Source organism: Aptenodytes forsteri, unplaced genomic scaffold (assembly GCF_000699145.1).
Source record: "Aptenodytes forsteri isolate BGI_AS27 unplaced genomic scaffold, ASM69914v1 Scaffold418, whole genome shotgun sequence".
Lineage (NCBI taxonomy): Eukaryota > Metazoa > Chordata > Aves > Sphenisciformes > Spheniscidae > Aptenodytes > Aptenodytes forsteri.
Genome location: NW_008795245.1, coordinates 1,044,222 through 1,064,893, shown reverse-complemented (window position 1 = coordinate 1,064,893; position 20,672 = coordinate 1,044,222). Strand labels below are relative to the sequence as shown.

At 39.5% G+C, this 20,672-nt stretch overlaps 1 protein-coding gene across 1 annotated transcript in view; it reads left to right on the top strand.

The window, feature by feature from the left end:
• The window catches only part of PRMT3 (protein arginine methyltransferase 3), a 110,074-nt gene that overhangs the window by 39,926 nt on the left and 49,476 nt on the right, over positions 1 to 20,672 (top strand). Inside the window, exons 2-8 of the mRNA XM_009278769.2 lie at positions 660 to 742; positions 2,164 to 2,213; positions 3,519 to 3,621; positions 5,337 to 5,490; positions 8,990 to 9,131; positions 12,279 to 12,344; positions 18,412 to 18,533. Of these exons, the coding sequence (XP_009277044.1) occupies positions 733 to 742; positions 2,164 to 2,213; positions 3,519 to 3,621; positions 5,337 to 5,490; positions 8,990 to 9,131; positions 12,279 to 12,344; positions 18,412 to 18,533 (647 nt within the window). The 5' untranslated portion in view covers positions 660 to 732. The remainder of the gene's footprint in view (positions 1 to 659; positions 743 to 2,163; positions 2,214 to 3,518; positions 3,622 to 5,336; positions 5,491 to 8,989; positions 9,132 to 12,278; positions 12,345 to 18,411; positions 18,534 to 20,672) is intronic.

Genomic DNA, 20,672 nt, shown 5'->3' with positions numbered 1-20,672 from the left:
GAGTCGCGGCCGTCCCCGCGGAGCCCCTCGCAGAAGGGGGCTGGGGTGCGAGCGCCCAAACTCGGCCTGCGGGAGGCAGCCACGTCAGAAAAATGAATAATACGTGGTTTGCAACAGCGCTCTGTAGCCTGTTGATCTTGTGTACGGCCTCTCTAGAGCCACGGGTCTCTTAAATCCAGGCTAAAGGGGGGAGAAGTAACGTGGAAAGCAGGTAATTCCCCTGGCCTCGCTCTGAAGCAGTATGGAAGTTTATGTCTCGAATTCTCTCTGTCATCTTTTCCCATCGTCAGGAAATAGATGAGGATTTTTATTTCGATGCAGCAGATCCAGCTGGCCGACTCGCCTCGTATATGTGTGGCTCTCAGATTTTGGCTTTAATGCTGTTTTTGCTCTAAAGGAGTTTTTGAAAGTTAACAGCGTGCCTGGCTTTGTCAAACAAAGTTTTTTGCGTTTATTGTCTTTCGTTGCAAAAAGTTTTGCAAACAAGGTGAAAGCTGCTTTGTGAGGGACGCGAGTAAGCAGGTGCCTGCTCATCCTTTCTCAAAGGCAAAAATGATGCGTTCTGAACACGTTGCCTAGCAGGTCAGAACAGAGCATATAAAATTCGTACAACTTCTAAACATGTTAATGCTGCATATTTAATAATTTGTTATTTACAGGTTGTTCAGTTCTGCTGAAGGTGTGTTCTCCCACTGCAAAGCAGAGCATCAGTTTAACGTTTGTGACGTGATCATGAAACATGGTAAGTTTTTTTTCACGACTTGTCGTTTCCTTCTGTGTACCAGCATCTCGTTTAAAATAAATTGCGAAGATTAGCTTGTTTCTAACTGATTTCCTGGTTGTAGCTGAAGATTCCAAGATTGAACAAGATAAGCTGTTGTAGAGAAATGCTTCTATGTTATCTTTACGCTGGCCGTTTCCCATATGCTTTATCTACTGGTAAAGCTCTCGACTAGTAACAAAAGTAAGATTGATCTCTGCTGGCTTGTGCTGAGTCCCCGCCGCCTACTCGATCGACCTGAGCCAGCCCGCTGCATGCTGGAGTAAGAGCGATTTACCTGATCTCTTGGGATCTCTTGCCGGACTAGTGATGCTGTTGTTGGGCTCAGGAGCTTGGCAGAGACCAAAGCGGATGTATCCGCCGAGAGGTCAAGTAACTGGGCTGTACTGCTGGTGTCTTTTCCGCGCCCGTTTGCAGTCTCGGCTTGTGTTCCCTCCGGGGATCAGAGGAAGGCGTACCCTCCGATGGCTGTTTCATTCTTTCCAAGTGAAGTTTAAGGTTGGCTTTCACTTGAAGCTGTCACGTATTTAGGCCAAGGTGGTGACTGAAGGAAGGTACATATAGGAGGATGTATGTGAAGCGGGGGCAGGGGGCGGGCTTTGGGAGAGTTAGGTAAGTGCTGAACTACCGAGGCTGAAATCCGTCTCTTCCTGCATATAGAGGAAAACTGGAATGCCAGGGGAAGGGGAACAGTGTTGGAGAAACACTATTTTAAGAGCGTGCACTAAAAAGGAGAGAGAGATAAGGGGATGGGAACCACACGAAGCGTTTAGAAATCTGCATGTAAAATTGTAAGATCTGGTCTGTTTTCTGTATAAAATCCAATGGAAAGTATTTTGAGTTTATGCAGTATCCTCGCCGTTCTTGAGGAGACTACATAACTGCATTTAAACTACTGTTATTTCTGAGCGAGGTGGCAGTTTTAAATCAATATTGGTGTATATTCTTGATGAGTAGGATCAATTTATATTGTATTAAGCAGAAAGCTAAAATTATGAACAAAGGAGCACAACAGCCTAAAATATCAGCAAGGTAGCTAGTAGGAGATAAATGTGGCTGTCCTGATGCAGTTGCTTGCCAAATGAATGAGATCCCTGTTCATAAGCCACGTTTGCATGTGTTCCATTCTTAATTTGCAGCAAATGTATTTGTCCTGAGGGTGAGAATTTCCTGGTTTGGTCCTAAAGAGAAGAAAAATGTAGATGGCAAACTTAAGATAGGAAGGCTGCCCTAGATAACGATGTACACCCCCAGGGGGAAGCTGGCCAATTGAACAAGTAATTAGTATTCAATTCATTGAAAAATACGTGTGGGTTTTCTGTAATGCAAGCTCTCTTTACTTTTTTTTTTCCCCATCCCCCTCCCCTTTTATTTCTTTTCAGGACTTGATTTTTATGGATATGTTAAACTAATAAACTTTGTTAGATTAAAGGTAGGTGTGCCACTTATTACTTCCACACTCTATGTCTGGAGAATGGGAAATCAAGATGCTGTGCTTTCAATTTGCCTTTTTTTTAATAACTGTATGAAATTTTGTGTTATATTTCTAGAAATAAGAAATCACGGGAATTAAAACAGTTAAAAATAAAAGTTGTTTTCTTTTTTAATTAATGTGAGTTTTACTGTTTCCAGAAGAGGATGTTCAGACTTGCAAAAAGCCCGTGCTACGTAGTATCATGTTTTGTTAATTCATCTTGGCCTTCGACTCTGCTGTCTTGCTCCAGTAATGGGTTCACTTCTTGATAACTGAAGTGTCCTCACATGCGTCTTGGTGTAAAAGAGGCTTTCCTGGGCATGTGAGGTGGCCAGACCCCTTCTGCACTGTTAGTAAGGACAACACCCGATCCCTTAGGTTACAGGACCTAAAATTAATCTCTGCTAAAAGGATACCAGAATCAGGAAAGCTGATGGGAACCTACAGTTCTAAGTTAGGCCTGGGTATATTTTCTGTATTCTGTGACTTTGAAGTATGTTCTTTGGTTGTTCCCTAAAAGTTTAGGTTTAGGCTTAATACCATCTTACGTAATTAAGCATTTTTTACTTAAATCTTCAAATCTTAAATCCTCAAATAGTTATTTAAGGCATAACTAGCTATGCAGAGTAAACACAGAAACGGAAAAACTGAAGTCTACAATCTGACCTCTCCTTTCTCAACAAAGTATTAACTGGCTGCCTGCAAACAGGAGAGAATATAGCGTTTCTGAAATATGACCCCACAGCGCTGTTCGTGTAAAAAACACTTGGCACGATTAGTGTCTTGGCTTTATTGATTAGCCCTGTTGTAAGCTATGGGTCTGACACAGTCACACACCGTAGTAAACTTGGTTCCCGATAGCAGTGTAATCCTACAAGTATCCTTCAATGTCTCAATTTGCTGTGCTTTACTGCTTGTACTGAATTCCTTGAGCCTGTAGCTTTTTGGGCTTTGGGACTCAGACTAGCTCATAGGTGTAGTTTTATGCTGTTCTCTGGTCCCCATGGTTGTAGTGTCACTATACTGAGGTGAGTACTTGCTGTCAGAGCCAGGATGGAAGCCAGAAGTTCATTTCTTCACTGTTCTCGCTCGTCGTGCTTTAAAGTAGTATCTTTCTCAGCCTTTGCTACAAAGCTACTTTAATAATACTCTATTTATTTTAATGGGTGGAAGAACAGATCTTTGCCTTATTTTCTTGAATGAAATTAAAGGGCTGGTGTTTTCAAAGAAACTTAGCTTACATGCTCTTCTCCCTCTGTCTAGAAACCAACAGCAGCATATTTGAGTTCACTCAGCAGCCCGCTGCCTTGGGAAGGAGAGGAGTATTTGAAACCAGAGCTAGAAGATGATCCTCTACTTCAGTTCGGTAAATAAATACGTTTTAGTATGACTGTACTGCGTTGTGGGGTAAATGTGGTATTGGCAGAGTTTCTGTCATACACAGCATCATTATTCAGTTGACTTAAGTAGATGAGAAAGTCCATGTAATAGCTGAAGTCGTGACATTAAGTCACGCTCTGAAATGTTTACCACATGTTATATGTTGGTTTTTAATCGCTAAGACTTCCAGAGCCCTGTTTTATTGTCTGCGTTCACTTATTGTAGATATGATGTTCATAGCGGAGATGCTGTATGTAGTAATCAAGCAGGTCAAAGAGGCATTCCACCCAAGCTTTATTGGAAGATTTATGAAGCTTTTAAAGCTTCTAAATGTAGGTATTTAAAATCGGATGCATTCATTCAAAAATGTATGCTATAAGTAAGGAACAAGTAATTTGCCTTTTTGAAAGTATCTTCATCTTTTATACAGGTTCTATTTTGGACCAACCCAGTGTAAGATACTGCAGTTGTGTAGAAGAGTTCCGCTGCTTTAGCAGTTCTAGCGATCAGTACAAGCAGCCTTAGTTCCTCTCTCATGACAGTTCATCAGATGGTTTTGAGAGAATTCAGTTTGACTTTTGAACTTATTTTTGCTGCCCGTGATCCTCCCACTCTTTTGCTATTTTGCACTTGACTGTACATCTTTTTTACCTAAACCATAAGGTACTTGGGGCTTGTGGATTTTTTCTTCTCCATACAGTCTGGAATGCAGTTTTGCCCTTTCCTAAGCAAGCCCTGCTGCATGATAGCAGAGATAATGTGTGGTAGAGGACGTTTGGTTGGTTACTTCAGGGATTTCATGTTTCACTATATCAGCTCCTGCCTAATGTGCGCTCTTTGCCCAAGCTATAGACTTTTGAGATGCTTTGAGGTGCCGTTGCAGTTGCTAAAGGGTTATGGGGGTGATCTGAACCTCTGAAATCTTACTTTAAGTACCTGTGCTTTGTTTCGGTTCCATGGGCCAAACAGTCAGTCTTCCATGATTAAAAGGAATAGATATATGGGGTTTTAATGAAGTCTTTCGCCCAATAAGCTGGCAGTAACTTCTTACTCTATCCAAAAACAGAGTAGCACCATTTTTTTTTATCCACCCATATCTGTTGAAATCACCAGCTGAATTTAGCAAGAGGTGAATGGGACCTAGTGCCGAGTCTGTTTTGGTAGTTAAAAAGCAATGTTTCGTCTAGATTAATTCTGCTTATACTCTTTTGTGTTTTGTGTGTTCATAAGCTTTATAAGAGCCCAAGGCATTGGTTTGAAAATTAAGAGTTACTGTTTAATTATTAAGAAATTTTAAATTTATATACCTTCTTACCTTTTACTATTACCATTAACAGCCCTTTTGGCCTCAGAATAACATAACTGGAAAAATAGAGGACAGGACTGCAATTAACTTAATTACAGTCTAAACCTAATGTCACTTTTATCAATAATCAAACACTGGTATTTAAAGAAGCCTGAATTGTGGATTTATGTGCTTTGTTAACTTAGAGCTTGCTTCTAGCATACTTGCTTTTACTGAGTAGTACTGTGTTTCGTGGTTAGTCCTATCAAATTCAGTGATGCTTCTTGTGAAACAGACTACTTGTACAAATCATCCAAAGACAGAAATAGCAACACTGAAAGCATCGTATGTTTATGAGCTGCTGTGAAGCAACACGTGACTGGTAGGTGTGGGTTTTTTTCTCCCCATTTCATCAGATATAGAAGATCTTTGTGAACCTGCAAACGTTTTGCCTTCTAATGGTTTAAATGATACCGTGATGCTCCTTGAACAATTAAAACATGCAGAACACAGAGCCAGACTTGCAGAAGCAGCCTTGGCTAGAGCACAAGATGATCTTGAAAAAATGAAGTAAGTGTTTGAACTTTGGGGTTTTTTATTTGATGTGTTTTAGGTGAGATGAGATGTTCATGTTTAAAGACCAATAGAAATTCGAAGAAGTGGTAGAACGTAACTACGGAATAAAACTCATGACTTGTGTTGGGACTGTAGGTTTGACACTTATCTTGTAGATGATTAGTAAATGTCTTGCAGATGACGAGCGAAAACTACACAAAACCTGCACAAATTGAAAGAGCAAAGTATGCTTAGGAAAGCTACATAAGCACATGGCCCAGAAACATGTATTTTGCTTCAGGCCACTCTTTGTTTTTCAGACGCTTTTCCATTAGTCCTTTAGATAGGAATTTAAACATTGAAGATGTACACCATGGAGAAGAGGGAGGTATTGACGAATTAAATATAGAACTCTCAGCATTTTCAGAGATGGCTCCAAACAATGGTTGTTAGTGGTAGAATCCAGTTACAGTTTGGAGAAACCTTCAATGAAATCAATAAACCAACTTTTCAGCTACTTTTATTTTCAGTCTCAGGTGTGGGTTCTGTTAGTAAGAATATTCAGTGCATCGCAATCAGGAATTGGGACATCCCCATAGCTGTACATGCTCCTTCTAAATCTTGAGGTCTTCAAAATATGGATTGATGATGCTCATGGATAAAATGGGAATATAAACTTCTTTTTGGGTCACATAGGATTAGATCCTGTACAAACATGTCATTTCAAGATCATACTGATTGGGCATTGAAGAACTGAAATTGTATTTAAGAGACTTGGAAAAATAATTCATGTTCTTTTGTGGAAAAGTAAAGCGGCAAAAACCTTGTTTTGTAAAATACATTTGAGGGTTTGTTGTACATTTTGAGAGTGCACGCTTGATGTTATTAGTAACTAAGTACACCAAAATAAATTTATGTATTCAAATCCTAACAGCTGTGAACAATTATACATGTCAAAAATGAACAGTTTTGTCAGCAGCTGGGTTGAACTTTTGCAAATCGTACTTTATAGCATACAGCACTTTTCGCATATCTCTGTGTACATTATGCATTAATTCATCATAAACAATAAGAATGAAAGAAATTTGTCGCTGTACTTGGAAAGCCTGGGTTTTTTTCTGTGGTGTCTTGTCTTATTCTTGTTCCCTGCTTTTTCATTTAAAAGAAAGAAAAACCTTTTCAGGTCATCAGTTGCAATTTCTTCTCAGCTCTCTGAACTTCAATCAGGCTTATCTAGATTGCTTTTTGAGGTTAGTGTATCAAATTATCTGCTGTTGTAAAAGGGAGCCTTTAATTTTTCTTTGTCAATGCAGGCTTTTCAATTCAGCAGGGATCGGCTGGCAGAAAAAATAGCCAGATGTAGATCTGATGAAGCAACACAGTTTTAAATTATAGACAGATGAACCAGTTGCATTGTAGTAGTCTACATGCTGTAATTCATAGCAATACTGATTCATGCTGGAGGTTACTCCACTGAAAGAGACCATCTACAGATGTTTCCTTTCGGGTAGACCTCTGCGAATTAAAGATAGCTTGGAAGTCTGATGTGGAGCAAGAATAGTGTACAGGACCCTACTCTACAGTAACCTGTTTTTCTATTGTTTTCTGTCATGGAAATAGGTTTATACCGGTATGTAGTGGGCTGGTTGGCTGACTGCAACTTCTGGAATAAAAAAAGCTAGATCAGGAGCTTTCTCATGCTATACGTAGCTACAGAGACTTCTTGGGAGACTAAGTAACTAACTTCTTTCAGTAGCAACGTGATTGCATTATGCAGGTCTTGCTCTCTTAAGATGTGCAAAAAATATTTTAGGTTTTTTAATGACTGCCTGTTCAGGACCAGTCATGCAGCTCCCTACAGATTGTTGCCTTCTGAGCCCGGGAGTAGTAGTATGAGGACACTCACTAGTTGAGTACGAAATTATTTCTGCTGAAATGTTTTTCCAAGTTTGCTAGACTGAGTAGACTTGTAGAACTATGAGAATTGAAAGGGGTACAAAGCAAAGACAGGTAGCAGGAGGCCTAGTGGGCTTTTGGTGTCCCCGTCCCCCCCCCCAAATGGTAACAGTTCTATAAATCAGCTCACCTCTAGCATTTGATGTAACTTAGAGATTTAAGAGCATGGCTTGTATATCCTGAATTTTTTAATCTGTCCCCTGTTTAGAGATGATGGCTTTTGTTTTTACTTATCTTCTTTTTTCTTGATTAAAAAGACAGGAGGGCAGCTCTGTCTCTAGAGTTTGTTTGGTACTTGTGTTGCATGGATAGGCTGGAGGAACTGTTGGCTGAATCCTTTTTAAATAATTTTAAATTTAAAATCGGGTTTAAATCTTACAAAATGCTAATTATACTTAATTGTATGTCATAGAACCTGTTTTTTGTAAGTTTCGATTTTTATCATTTTGATATTTATCTAAAAATAAGGAAAATGCAAACTGCTGTGGTAAAGAGCGATATTAAAACTAAGATCCAGACCTTACCTGTATGTCAGCAAGTATAGGAAGTTTCTGGTATTGACAAACTTTTAACACGAATTCCCTTACCACCTTCTCTTCCTCATCCAAACTAGTTAAGCAGAGAAGTATTTGACATGTCAGGACTGAAACAGTATTTTTGGTTTTGTTGTTCTATAAGGATGGTACTGGTAATGAGATGGTACCTATAGCTTCTATAGATTAAGCTGCTATTTAAGAAAGTATAACCACTGTTGAAGGTGAGCCTTGGCTGCTTTGGAGTGGTCTAGGATGCAAGTTTTGTTGATGTTGGACTGTAGACCTTGGAGGAATGTTGTCTGGCTGAAGCATGTTTGCTTTTTCACTTCATTGTGGGTATAGTATGAGCTGTTTGCTTGTCAACTTTTAATTGTGTTTTCATGATAAAACCCTTGATTTGTGTGTTTTGTCATCAAAACTGCTTTGAGAAATGAGAAGAGAACATGCATATTAGGAATGGAAGGCCATGGAGGAGGAAAACTAAGCAGCTTGAAATTAAAGTAATAAATTGAATTCGAAGCTCTGGTTTGTTCCCACCCAAATGCTTCAGTTTTCAAGTACTTTCTTCTACCTTCCACTAGTCGTGCGGCATTGTATGGTTTGTAGTTCTTGTGCTGTTTGTTGTATCGAGTCCATGTCTGCATCACACAGCCTACAACACGTGTTGTTTTGACCACTGTGGTACTAGCTTTTGTACTAGCGGGCACAAAATAGATAACTCCTCCTTAAAAACAGAAATGAAGTCTGAACGTTTCACTGCTGATATTTGCTGGTTGAAAGCAGAAAGTAGTCATTGCAGGAGGGTGATGGACAGAGGACGGAGCGTGGTGAATGGCGGTGCAGCAGCCTGGAGGAGCCGGCAGAGGGAGATTGTGCACACTTAAAACCGGTTCCATTGTTGTCAAAGCCCTTGTGCAGGCTGGGTTCCTTACCTCTTTCAAGCCCCTTCTCCCCCTCTACCCCCGCCTCCTTTTCATGGTCCCATAAACATGTCTCAAGGGTATATTTCAAATTGATTACAGACGATTTGCGCAGGATTTTGTGATGAACGCAGATGTCAGAAGCAGCTCGTCATCCAGCGCCATTGCAGACCTTCAGGAGGATGAGGATGGTGTTTACTTCAGCTCCTATGGGCATTATGGGATACACGAAGAGATGCTAAAGGTTAGAAAGTCATCTCAGCTGCATCTTAGTAGGACTAAAGAGGAAAGATGGGATGAAGCGGGCTGTGTGCCCATAAATATACTGCAGAGCAGCTGCATTTTTAACTCTTTCTATACATGATAGTTTTTTCCTAGGAGTTGCGTTGAGAGATCTTTTTCCAGTTTTATTTCCTTTGTATAAATTCTGTTTACTCTATGGGAAGCATTAGGAAAGTAAAATCATTTACTCTACCGATGTGCTTGAAGATCTATGACAATATATGTACACAACCTTACCTTGCCAAAAGCAGCTTTTTCCTGGGTGCTTAAAAGATAAAACGTGGTACAGACTGAATATTTTCCTTTGGTTTATATTTTCCTAACAATTGAAATTTGTTAGGCAAAAGCACTTCTCAAATATTGTGGTTACCTATTACATTAAGTAAACAGAAATTGTTGGTATTTGTGCACAGCTCAGTGTATTGATAACATGACATTGAACAGCTGGAAAAATTGTATGCTCCTTTTATATGATAACGATAAAATAATTAAGGCTTAAAACTCTTCAAAGGCAAACCTGTGTATGCCCTAAAAAAAAAAAAACCTAACAAACAAACACAAAACCCAACAACTTATAATTGACATGAAAATCAAAATCTCTTAATGCTTCCTTTCAGAGAAAGTATCATAGCTGTGAAAGTCATAAACAGTCTTATCATTTTAAGACAGAAATAAATAAAATTCCTGCCTAATGTAGAGATAGAATACGGGAGTTGTGAAGTGACTCTGTCCATAGAGGTAGCATATAAAGTTTTCTGCTTTCTATATCATTTAGTGGCCCCGATACAGAAATACGCGTGAACCTGTGTTAGGAATAGTATAAGCATGAGGTTAACTTGGGGGGGGGGGGGAGGGTTTGGGGGCAGGGGTTTTACAGAAGCACAGAGATGTCTGCAGAGGTAGAACAATGTTTTCCAAAATGTATAGTCTAGAGAAACATATTTAAAGTCTTGAAGAGAAATAAAAATTACAGAAGTTTGGTATTGCAGTTGTATAAAGGTGTCATTTGAGATGTTATATGTTATAGGATGAGCAAGCCTTTCTGTTTGCTAATAAAGTTTGTAATAATTCTGGAGATTGGGACAAAATCGTATTTTATTGGTTTCAGGGAATGTTCATCAAAATGCTTTTAAGAAGAATTTTGACTTTCCTAAACATAGGAAAGCAATTGATTTTATCATGTGTGTTGAATTTTTTTCCTATATGCTAGGCATTCACTTTGATTTTTTTTTTTTTTTCTTTTTACGGTAGACATACAGTCTACCTTATTTATATAAATATAGTGGCTTGCTACATTGAAATTTTTAAGAAAGGAGTCTTGCTGTCTCAACTTTAAGTCTGTTTCTGACACTGTTCAGTTTTGAAACCTTTTTTTCTCTTATGCCTGGTAGTGGTAGGATGAAATTTCAATTCGGGTTTTTTTGCTGCAAATACTTCAGAGGTGGGGGAAGAGTGTTGTTACTTCACACTGGCCAAATGGCTACTGTTTCCCTTGTTCTATTTTTTTGCCTCAGAATTTCTTGACTCACCTTAATAAATTTCCTTACCATTTCATTTAAAAACAAAACAAAACCCAGCATTACATTGAAATGGTGAGCGAGATAATGGAATTGATGAGTAGAGAGACCTGAAGTGAATGACTGTGGCTCGCTCGAGCAGCAGTGCATATAGTAGAGACAGCAGCTAGAATTGTATTGATTAAGTTGGGGCAGTGCTGAGGTGATGTGAGTGGGCAGGATGTACGGCTGAAAGCTTTCCAGCTGACTGCTTTCTCGATTGATGCTGAACCTTCTGATTTTTTTTTTAAACTTTTTGGTCATTTCAGCAAAACCTATTATATACTGCCATAGAGGTGAAGTACTAAAAATAGTTCCTCTGAATATAATGTCATAGTAAACCAATATGATTTTAAAGGATCCCAATTTTCTTATTCATGTTAATTATGTATAATTTCAAAGTACAATTTTCTAAAATCATCCCTAACTGTTTCTTTGGGCTCTGTGTGTGTGTGATAATCCTCCTAAACTTAAAACTGGATTTCAGTATTTTCAAGGCTCAAAATTGTTTTGTCTCCAGAATTTTTATGAACATATCCTTTGTTCTCAGTCTCTGTTTTTTGAACTTGTTTTTCTAATAAAATAGACTTTGTTCTTTCTCACTAGAGAAAATTTCTCTAGTTTCTGTATTGCTTCTAAAAATTCTTACCTGCCATAGCAGAAGGATGTTAACTTAAATATAAGCAGTTGGATTTTTGTACTTCAGTATTATTTGTAGACTTGTCTTTAACAGATAAAAATTGCTTAAAATTTTTCTTTTACTTTGCTCTAACATTTGAACTGCAACAACAATTCCAAAACCTATACTTGGTTGTCAATTTGTGTACCTGCTGATGCATATTAAGAGAATCAATGTTTTAATATATTACCTTGCTGGTAGATTGAGCTATACTACTAGCTTTCGTATACTGAGATACTATAAATGTTTAGTGATATACTTGAAAACATTACAGCTTCTCAGGTCATGTTGTATTACAGTTAAGTTTGTTTATTATATTGGGCTTTCATAGAATGGGCTGTACAGCTTCAGTTACAGCTTGTCATCAGGTTTGCAAATTTGCAGTTTGTTCAGAAATAGAAAAGGTTAATCTGATCCATAACTTTTTTTTTTGGAGGAATCTGTGTGTCACAGGAGTGTCAGAGAATAAAATGATACGAAACATTTTATGAGCTCGTGACTCAAATTTTTACCGTTGTATAGAAGGTTGTTATGTAAAGTTGATGCAGTATTGGTACTCCATTACTGCTGTTCCTGGAAGGTGGTGAAGAGGTATTAAGAACTTTGAAACATCCAAAATTAAATGCAGCAGGTCAAAAAAGTGTACGCTAATTTCTTACTTTTCCTCCAGAGGCTCAGCTGGCTTCATTTGCAAAGACAATAAATTCTGAAAGAATGTAGTATGGAAAGTGTCGTGATTGCAGAGCCCTTGTAAGTACAGTAGCCACAAAATACCTTTAGGCCAAGTTAAAAAGCAAGTTTCTCAGCGTTTTTGAACGATATGTTGTACGTAAGTAGAAAAAGTGAACATTGTTTTTTATTCTTTAAATCATAGGATAAAGTGCGTACAGAAAGCTATCGTGACTTCATCTATCAAAACCCACATATCTTCAAGGACAAGGTAGGTAAAACAGCTCAGAAAATACAGTAATTTCTGCACTTTATTTTTTCTCAAGTGGTAGAAATCCTTCAGGTTGGCTATTTTGCAGCTTTGGGAGTGGAATACCGCACTGACAAGATTTGATTTAATGTACGTTGGCTTTATTAGGTGGTAGAGTGCTATTCAACTGCTGGAGGGTGCAAAGTGCTGATAACAGAAGTGCTGATCGCTATTGTCATTGTTCTGTGTGCCATGTCGGGATGTTCATTAATTATGTTGGCGGGGTTAAGTTGAGCCTTTCTTGTCCAGTATATTATGTGGAATCTATCTTAGAGGGCCTCTTTACCAGAATTTAAGTGAATTTTAGTTTGTGCCTGATACAGTAAAAACACTGTAGAAGCACTGTGTAATTACAGCTGGGGAAGAATTCATATGTAACTGACTTAATGAATTAGTGTTGTTTAGTCTCTCCAGACTAGGTTGTTATTATTCAGGGACTTAGAACCAGGAACTAGTATTTCACTTGCAGTGAAGAGAGATGGCATTGACTTTTGTTTATGATCTTACTGTGGTTATGACCCCTGCACAGTTACGATCCTCTTCTTGTCTTCTGTGTTTCTGCTGGCTGTTTCTGATGAGTTTGTTGCGTTCTGAGTTATGCTGTGCAGCCTTCTGGTCTGGATTAGCTTTCCTCTACTTAGTGCTTGCCATTCTTAAGCTGTGTATGGATATTTCTTAATGTGAAACCAGGATGTCTAGGTTTATGGAAGGCAATCACTGTTGATTTGTTATTTTGGTTTTGATTGAGACTTTGTTAATAAGTGATAATACAAGGCTTCGGAATAGTTGTGGAAGTAATAAAAGTGCACCCATCTGATAGTTCCTCAGTTGGAAATTGTGCTAGATACGGTTTTGTCCTAGGCGGGAGGTATTTCAAGGTAGATAGTGCATACTCTTTGTGTGTCTTACCTCAGTTTTCTTTTGGCAAGTACCGCAGAAAAATATTAGGAAAAGAGTTTTCTTCCTTTTTGCTTCAATCCATGTCACAAGCCTGTTTCTACTAAACTTTTCTAAGCTCTTTATTTATAATGAGAGAACAAGCAGAAGTGTTGTAGAAACATTATGCTGCCAGCTACTTAAAAGATGCCGGTGACTGCATAGCTGGGCGGCTCATCCAACAAAGCAGAAAGATCAATAAAGGAAAGAAAACTTTCTTGGGAGAAATTTAGTTTCACAGATGCCCCTAAAATTGGTAACTGCAGGTTTTCACGGGGTAAGACTGATCTTAAGTTACATGGAACCTAGTGGAACAGTAATTTTTCAGGATTGGTCGTGTTTCTCCTCTGTTGTATGGACATATTGGTAACATTTGAAACAAAACATGGGTGAACTGTTCTGGACAATGTTCTTTCAGCCCCAGCCGTGGACGCACTTGCTCAGGAATGAGCTAGAAAACGTGTGTGCTTCATCTGTGTTTTTACTTCACGTGAAAGCATTCAACTTCTAAAGAAAAGCTTGTCTATTATCACAACATCTACGAATTGGTTCCTGAACTCAGTGTTTTTACAGCAGTTTTTTGATCACTGTTACCTCAAATTCATAGTGTGTTGAGGCTGAATGGAAAGAAAGATTCTCGGTTGCTTTGAGTTCCCAACAGCTTCCATCCAGGTGACCAGCACCCCACTTAACTTCTGTGTCTGACTAAATGTTGATGTAGCTTTCACTTGGTATGCCGTTGTGGAGAATATATGGGATTTTTTTCAGAGATCTAGCTTTGAAGTGACATCTGTTACAGACTTCTGCTGTAGGAACTGTTAAGATGTTTTGCTTAATTTACGTATCGTATGGTGCTCTCAGAACCATATTAATAAGTGAAACTTCCAACTTGAGGAAATAGGCTGTTTTCCCTTAAAGTTTGATTACAATTTAAAAAAAAAAGGTGAGTAAAAGTCTGATACCGTATTTCCTAGAACTCCCGTATGGTATTCCTCCCTAGAAAATACATAGTGATGCTTTTTGTTGTTTTTGAAAGGACACCTGTGAGGTGGGTTGGGAGGAGCTTGTTGAAAGAGCTGGATTGGTCATACTAGCTTTTGATGCAAATCTGCAGTATCCCAAAGAGGGGTGATGATAACACCCCTGGTAACAGATGATAACAGAATATCTAAGTTTATTATGCATACTTTATTCAGAACCGGCCAATTTGTTTGTTCTTTCTCAGCTTTCAAAAGAAATTATTAAAACCTGAATGAATCCTGCTTGCTGCCTTTATTTTCAGCCTGTCAGATGTACTTGAGATGAGAATAGGACAATTTAGATTACCTAGCAGGAGCAGTGAAGGTGGCCTTCCTCAGTAAAAGGAAATGTGATCCATTTTACAGCAAGAGTATTTTTTGGTGGAAAAATAGTTCGTTAGAAAAGCACTATTGCCATGCTTAGTTTTTGTTGTAGAATAGAAGACTGAGGCAGGCATCAATGCCATATTGAGGGGAAAAAATGAGTTTTTAAACATTGTTCCTACTAAAAGTTCACTGATGGAATTAATTGGCCAAATTACCTGACTTCCTGTTTTTCTGAATTTGAAATAATTTTTTTCTGTTGCTAGAAGTAGAATATCAGTTTTGATTAGACTGCAGAGAAGGATGTGATGCTGCAGTACATGATGGTATAGTCAAATCGCCAGTCCAGCTGCTCCAGATCTCTGGTGAGAGGCCATATGTGATCACCGCAAGAACGCGTTAGCTGCAGACCCTTGTCCTTAGGCTAATTGGTGATCATTCTGCTTGTCTTTCCGTTCCTCAGATGTGTTCCAGCTTGTATATTTTCTCTCCAGTGCCTTTTTCTCCCCCCCTGTCCCCTGCCTAAGGCTAGATGAATTCCATCTGGGTTTTTAAGTGACCAGGGCAGCTGTCCAAAGTGGTGTCTGTTTTGATTTTTTTCCAATTTGTGGTGATTGCTCTCTTTCATGCAACTGTACATCAAGATCATTCTTTCACAGAGGTTTATTTTTGGCTCTGACTTCCAGCTTTCATGGCTCAGCAATTTTGTTAACTGCCATGGGTAAAGTGTTAGAATAGATGGTGTTAGGGGGCGTGAGATTTCAGCAGTTGCAAGAGCATTGATTTTTACTTTCTGTTCCTGTCTCCAGAAGACTTCAGCCTAGGGATTTCTGTAGCCGTTACGTGCTCACATGTAACTTGTGAATGAGTTGTAGAATTGACTCGTATTGGAACATAGCTGCAAAGAGTTCTAAGTGGAACAGGTAACTCTGACCACAGCTTCTGTGGCCAGTCTCTACACAAGATGCTGTAAAAATACTCGTCACGCTAGTGTTTTCTAGCCTGATTCCAGATTGTAAGTTGCTCTATGAAGACAGGTGGCAGTCAACTCTTCAGTCATGGCTTCCCAGTATGCCATAGCAGAAGCTCAACTTACACTGTGCTGCTAAGGATAAACGGCTATTTTTATTCATGCTGGTTTTAGAATCATTGTTCTGTATCCATCATCAAAATGTATAGAATTGTATGCAAGGCAAGCAGCCCTAATGTGCAGAGCATTCAAGTACTTTGATTCTATTTGTCAGGTGAAATTTGAAAGTGCACATGCAAGTTTTTGTTGTGCCAAAGCAAGAATGTTCAATAGCTCATGAGCTAGAAAGTTTGTCAGTAGCGTGCATTATTGCCTTGAAATATTTTGTAAAATGCGGTTATAATTCTCAAGTGTGGGATTGATTACTGAGTGATTTGATGCCTTCTTTGGAAAAAAAAATTAACGTCAAGAAAGCTGTGAGGACAGCTTTTACAAGACTGGATGCTGTGCTAAGGAGAGACAGTGAAGTAAGTTAGTTTTGCTTTGTAATAAATGATTTTTATGACTAGTAATTCTGACTCAATGTTCCTGTTACCTTAGAAGTGCTTTAGTAAGTTGTGCTTGCTCTCTTGTTTAGGTCTCTTGTATGGAAAGGAAGTCTTGTCTTTCCAGTTCTGATTCTGTTAATGCTTAAATGCTATGCATGATAGGAGTGACTGTACATAGTGTTTAGGAAACTTTTTTGATTTTCAGATTTCAGAACATTTTTGTGTTTAGTGCTTAGAATTTTTAAACACCATTAGTAAAGCTTAACTATATTAGGTAGAAGTCTAACAATAAGACAGCTGATGATCTTGCCAATGCAACAGAAGGCACCCTCAGCAAATTTGCAGATGATGCAAAACTGGGAGGAGTGCTTGATACACTGCATGGTTGTGCTGCCATTCAGAAGGACCTCCATAGGCTGGAGAAATGGGCCAACGGGTGTCCTGTGCAAAGGGTTTGGGGCAATCAAAGGCCAATGCAAAATCCTGCAGAGGGGAGGGAAGAATAACCCCATGCATCAACAGAGGCTGGGGGGCTGCTGGCTGGAAAGCAGCTTTGCAGAAAAGAATTTGGCGGTCCTGGTCAACCCCCAAGTTGACCATCAGCCAGCAGCACACACCCTTGTGGCAAAGGCAGCCAACCAGCCTCCTGGCCTGCGTTAGGAAGACGACTTGTCGCCAGCAGGTCAAGAGAGGTGAGCCTTCCTTGTACCCCAGGGAGATGACTTGTGGAGTGCTGTGCCCAGTCCTGGGCTCGCCAGTGCAAGAGTGAGATGAGTGTCCTGGAGTGAGACCAGTGAAAGACACAAAGATGGTGAAGGGACAGGAGCATCTGTGATATAGGGAGAGGCTGAAAGAGCTGGGGTTGTTTTGTCTGGAGGAGAGAAGGTTCAGGAGGGATTGTATCAGTGTGTATAAATGCCTGGTGGTGCGGGGAGTAAAGAAGGTGGAGCCAGACTCTTCTCAGTGGTGCTCAGAGGCAGGACAGGAATCAGCGGTCACAGATTGAACTCGAGGCAGTTGCCTTTAGAGATCAGGAAACGCTGTTTTGCTGTGAGGGCAATTGAACGGTGGCACAGGTTGCCCAGAGAGGTTGTGGAGTGTCCATCCTTGGAGATAGTCAAAAGCCATTTGGGCATGGTCCTGAGCAACCTGCTCTAGTTGACCTTGCTTTGAGGAGGGGGTTGGACTAAGTGATCTCCGGAGGTCCCTTTCAACCTCGATTATCTGTGTTTCTTTGAAAATGTCAAATATGAAACTCATAGCTTAAAAATCTACTGTAACACATTCAGTTTTTAGTTTTTAAGCTGTTGAGGAGTTTCCAGCTGTTAGAAAAAATATACTATTATTATGATGCTGAGGCCTGAACAAGGCTGCTTGGTAAAATCTCTGCTTTATGAAGTTCAACACTGCTGGCAGCTCCACTCTACTAATTTATATATTTGGTACTATTTTCTTAGTCGCTTCGCATTTTTGAACTTTTCCATCTTCCTACAGTAGCTAATAGGTGAGATACCAAAACCAAGCATTTGAGTGACTCTTGTTCCTTTTTTCAAGTGTAGTGATAAAATTTATTTTTCTTTCATGAAAACTTAAGGATCCCATCTTCCTGGATTTTTTTTTTTTTGGCCCTACTTTGATTATAAATAGTTTTAGACAGAAAACATTTCCAGGTCTTAAAACTGTGCCAGTTACCATTTCGAAATTTAGTCATCTTGAGCCATAGCTGTTTAGAGGCACTGTGGCCATTTCTAGCAGATGTTTAGAGGCACTGTGGCCATTTCTAGCAGGAGACTCCTAAATAACGTTTCTGAATAGACTCTTAATGAGAAACTGCGGTTAGAATATGTTTTTTCAGTGGCAGTGCTAAATTCAGTTGTTGGTGATTCACTGATTAAAATTGTTCAGGCTCTAATTTCCTGTTTCTCCTGTTCAAGTAACTTTTTAATTGTTGCCCAAATAATTGCTTGTGATTGTTTCCCATGGGACTGAGTTCATCTGCAGCTGGAGCTAGTCTGCTTCGTTGTCTGTCTGTAAAAGGTGGTAGAGGGTGTGGAGTTAGAACTGCAGTTTGACTTGGATATCTCTGAGTGTAATAGCAAGACTCGATGCTACTGTTTGTTCCTTCTGTTAGGATATGGTATCTCACTGATGTAGAAAGATGTGTGTAAAAAAAAAAAAATCATAGCAAGGGAAATAAATAGAGATAAAAATAAACGTCTTACTTGTTTCAGGTGGTTTTGGATGTTGGCTGTGGAACTGGAATACTCTCCATGTTTGCTGCCAAAGCAGGCGCGAAGAAAGTGATTGGAGTTGACCAATCTGAAATCGTCTATCAGGCCATGGACATCATTAGGTAGGAAAAGTTCCAAGAAAAGTATGGTAAATATTGCTGTAAAAAGTTATTAAAATGCTGTTACTAGTTAATGATCACCTATCACTCAGTATGTGTTTTATTGAAGTCCTTCTTTGTCCTAAGAATTAACGCAGATTTTGATGTGTGGTAAAGTTGTTTGCCCCTCTGGTAGGGGTAATTAAAACAGGGCTGTAGTTAAGGCAGGATGTTTCCCAGACCTCCCTCCTAATGTTAGCATAGGGCCAGTGCCACCTTGCTGCAGGGGCTCCAATTGACTGCTGTCAGTCTGTTTTCCGTGCTTACGCTTTAAATGTTGCTACTGGTAAAATTGCAGGTTTTTAGACAACAAACATTAGAGTTGAGACATGTTCCAAGAGGATGCGAGAAGCTTTTCCTGGCTGCGCTACTTTGAGTTAAAGAAACTGTTCTGATTTAGATAAACCCAGTAAAAGTTGTTTAAGTGTGTGTGTAGATATAGTTGTTTAACTTTCTGTTTCTATATGGGAATTTTAAATAATGATATAATTTCTATATAATTTAATTTTCTGTTATAGAAAATTAATTTTATAGAAAGTATTTTATAGAAGCCTAGAAATTAGAACTATAGAAATACAGACACTTTATTTTTATAGAAATTTTTTTTAATGTTCTTGAAAATTAAACAAATTTAACTCAATTCATCTAAATGTATATATATTTTAGATCATGTTGGAACTGTGATGTTTTTAAACAAAAGCTTGTCATGCATTAGTTTTTACCAATTCTAGCACATAAAAAGGAGACGTGTAACGTAGCTTTCTTTGGCAAATAGATTTTATAATTATATGGTATTTTAGTCTTAACTTGTGGAAAACCTTTTTCCTAGTAAAGTTCTCTCTGCGTTGGTATATTTAAGGGATTCTCTGTGAGAATAGTAAATGTCTATTACCCTGTGTTTTGTTCCTTTAGAAACCTACTGACCTCTGGTTTTCATGCTAGTTGGAAAGTGATTACTACTGTACTGTAATATTTTCTACAGTTTGTGGGGGGAGGGGAAGGCAAACCAACTAATCAAAAAAAAAAAACCCTCAAAACCAAATCCATTTTAAGAGCATGCACACAAACACATGCACACAGTCTGCAGACTCACTGAGAAAAGCTGTTTCCAGGAGAACTACAAAGATGTTGCATGCCATGTAAACTGTCATGGAATAGTACAAGGTGGAAGGGACCCCGGGGGAGCGTGGGGAGCGTGTCTAGTCCATTCGTCCTCTGTCAGAGCAGGCTCAGCTCCAATAGGTGGCTCAGGCCTTGGCTAGTCAAGTTCTGAACATTGCCACTTCTGCCTGAACTTCTCTGGAAAACGTGTCTTGTTTGACTAGCCTCACTCTTACTTTTGAAATACCAAATTGTAGCTTCCATTGTTCCAATTTGTGTCTGTTGCCTGTCATCCAGTCCCTGTGATACAAGAGAAGAGCTTGGCTCTGTCTTCTCTTCACCCTTCTGCTAGACAGAGGCAGATATCAGAAACCCGTCCCTTAACCATCCCTTCTTAAGGCTGAACAAACCCAGTTCTCTCAGCTTCTCCCTGTATGTCACGTGCTCCAGCCCTCCATCATCTTGCTCCGGTATGTCAATGCCTGTCTTGTACTGGGGAGCCCACAACTGGACACAGTACTCCGGATGCAGTTTTGCAAGTGTCAAATTGAGGGGAAAGATCACTTTCCTTGACCTGCTGCTGCCCTCTTGCATATATGACACAGTAGACAGTTGGCCACTTTTGCTACAAGGGGACACTGCTGACTTATGTTCAACTTGTTCACCAGGCCCCTTGTCAGGGCAGGGTGGGGAGCAGCAAGCAGAGCTGATTTCTGACCAGCAGGAACCCCCTGTTTCATGGGGTTATTCCAGCCAAGGTGCAGGTCTTCACCTTTGCCTTTGCTGGATCTCTGAGGTTCCTGTCAGCCATTCTACTCCGCTCTGGTGAGACCCCACCTGGAGTCCTGCGTCCAGCTCTGGAGCCCTCAGCATGAGAAAGACACGGACCTGTTGGAGCGGGTCCAGAGGAGGGCCATGAAAATGATCAGGGGGATGGAACACCTCTCCTATGAAGAAAGGCTGAGAGAGTTGGGGTTGTTCAGCCTAGAGAAGAGAAGGCTT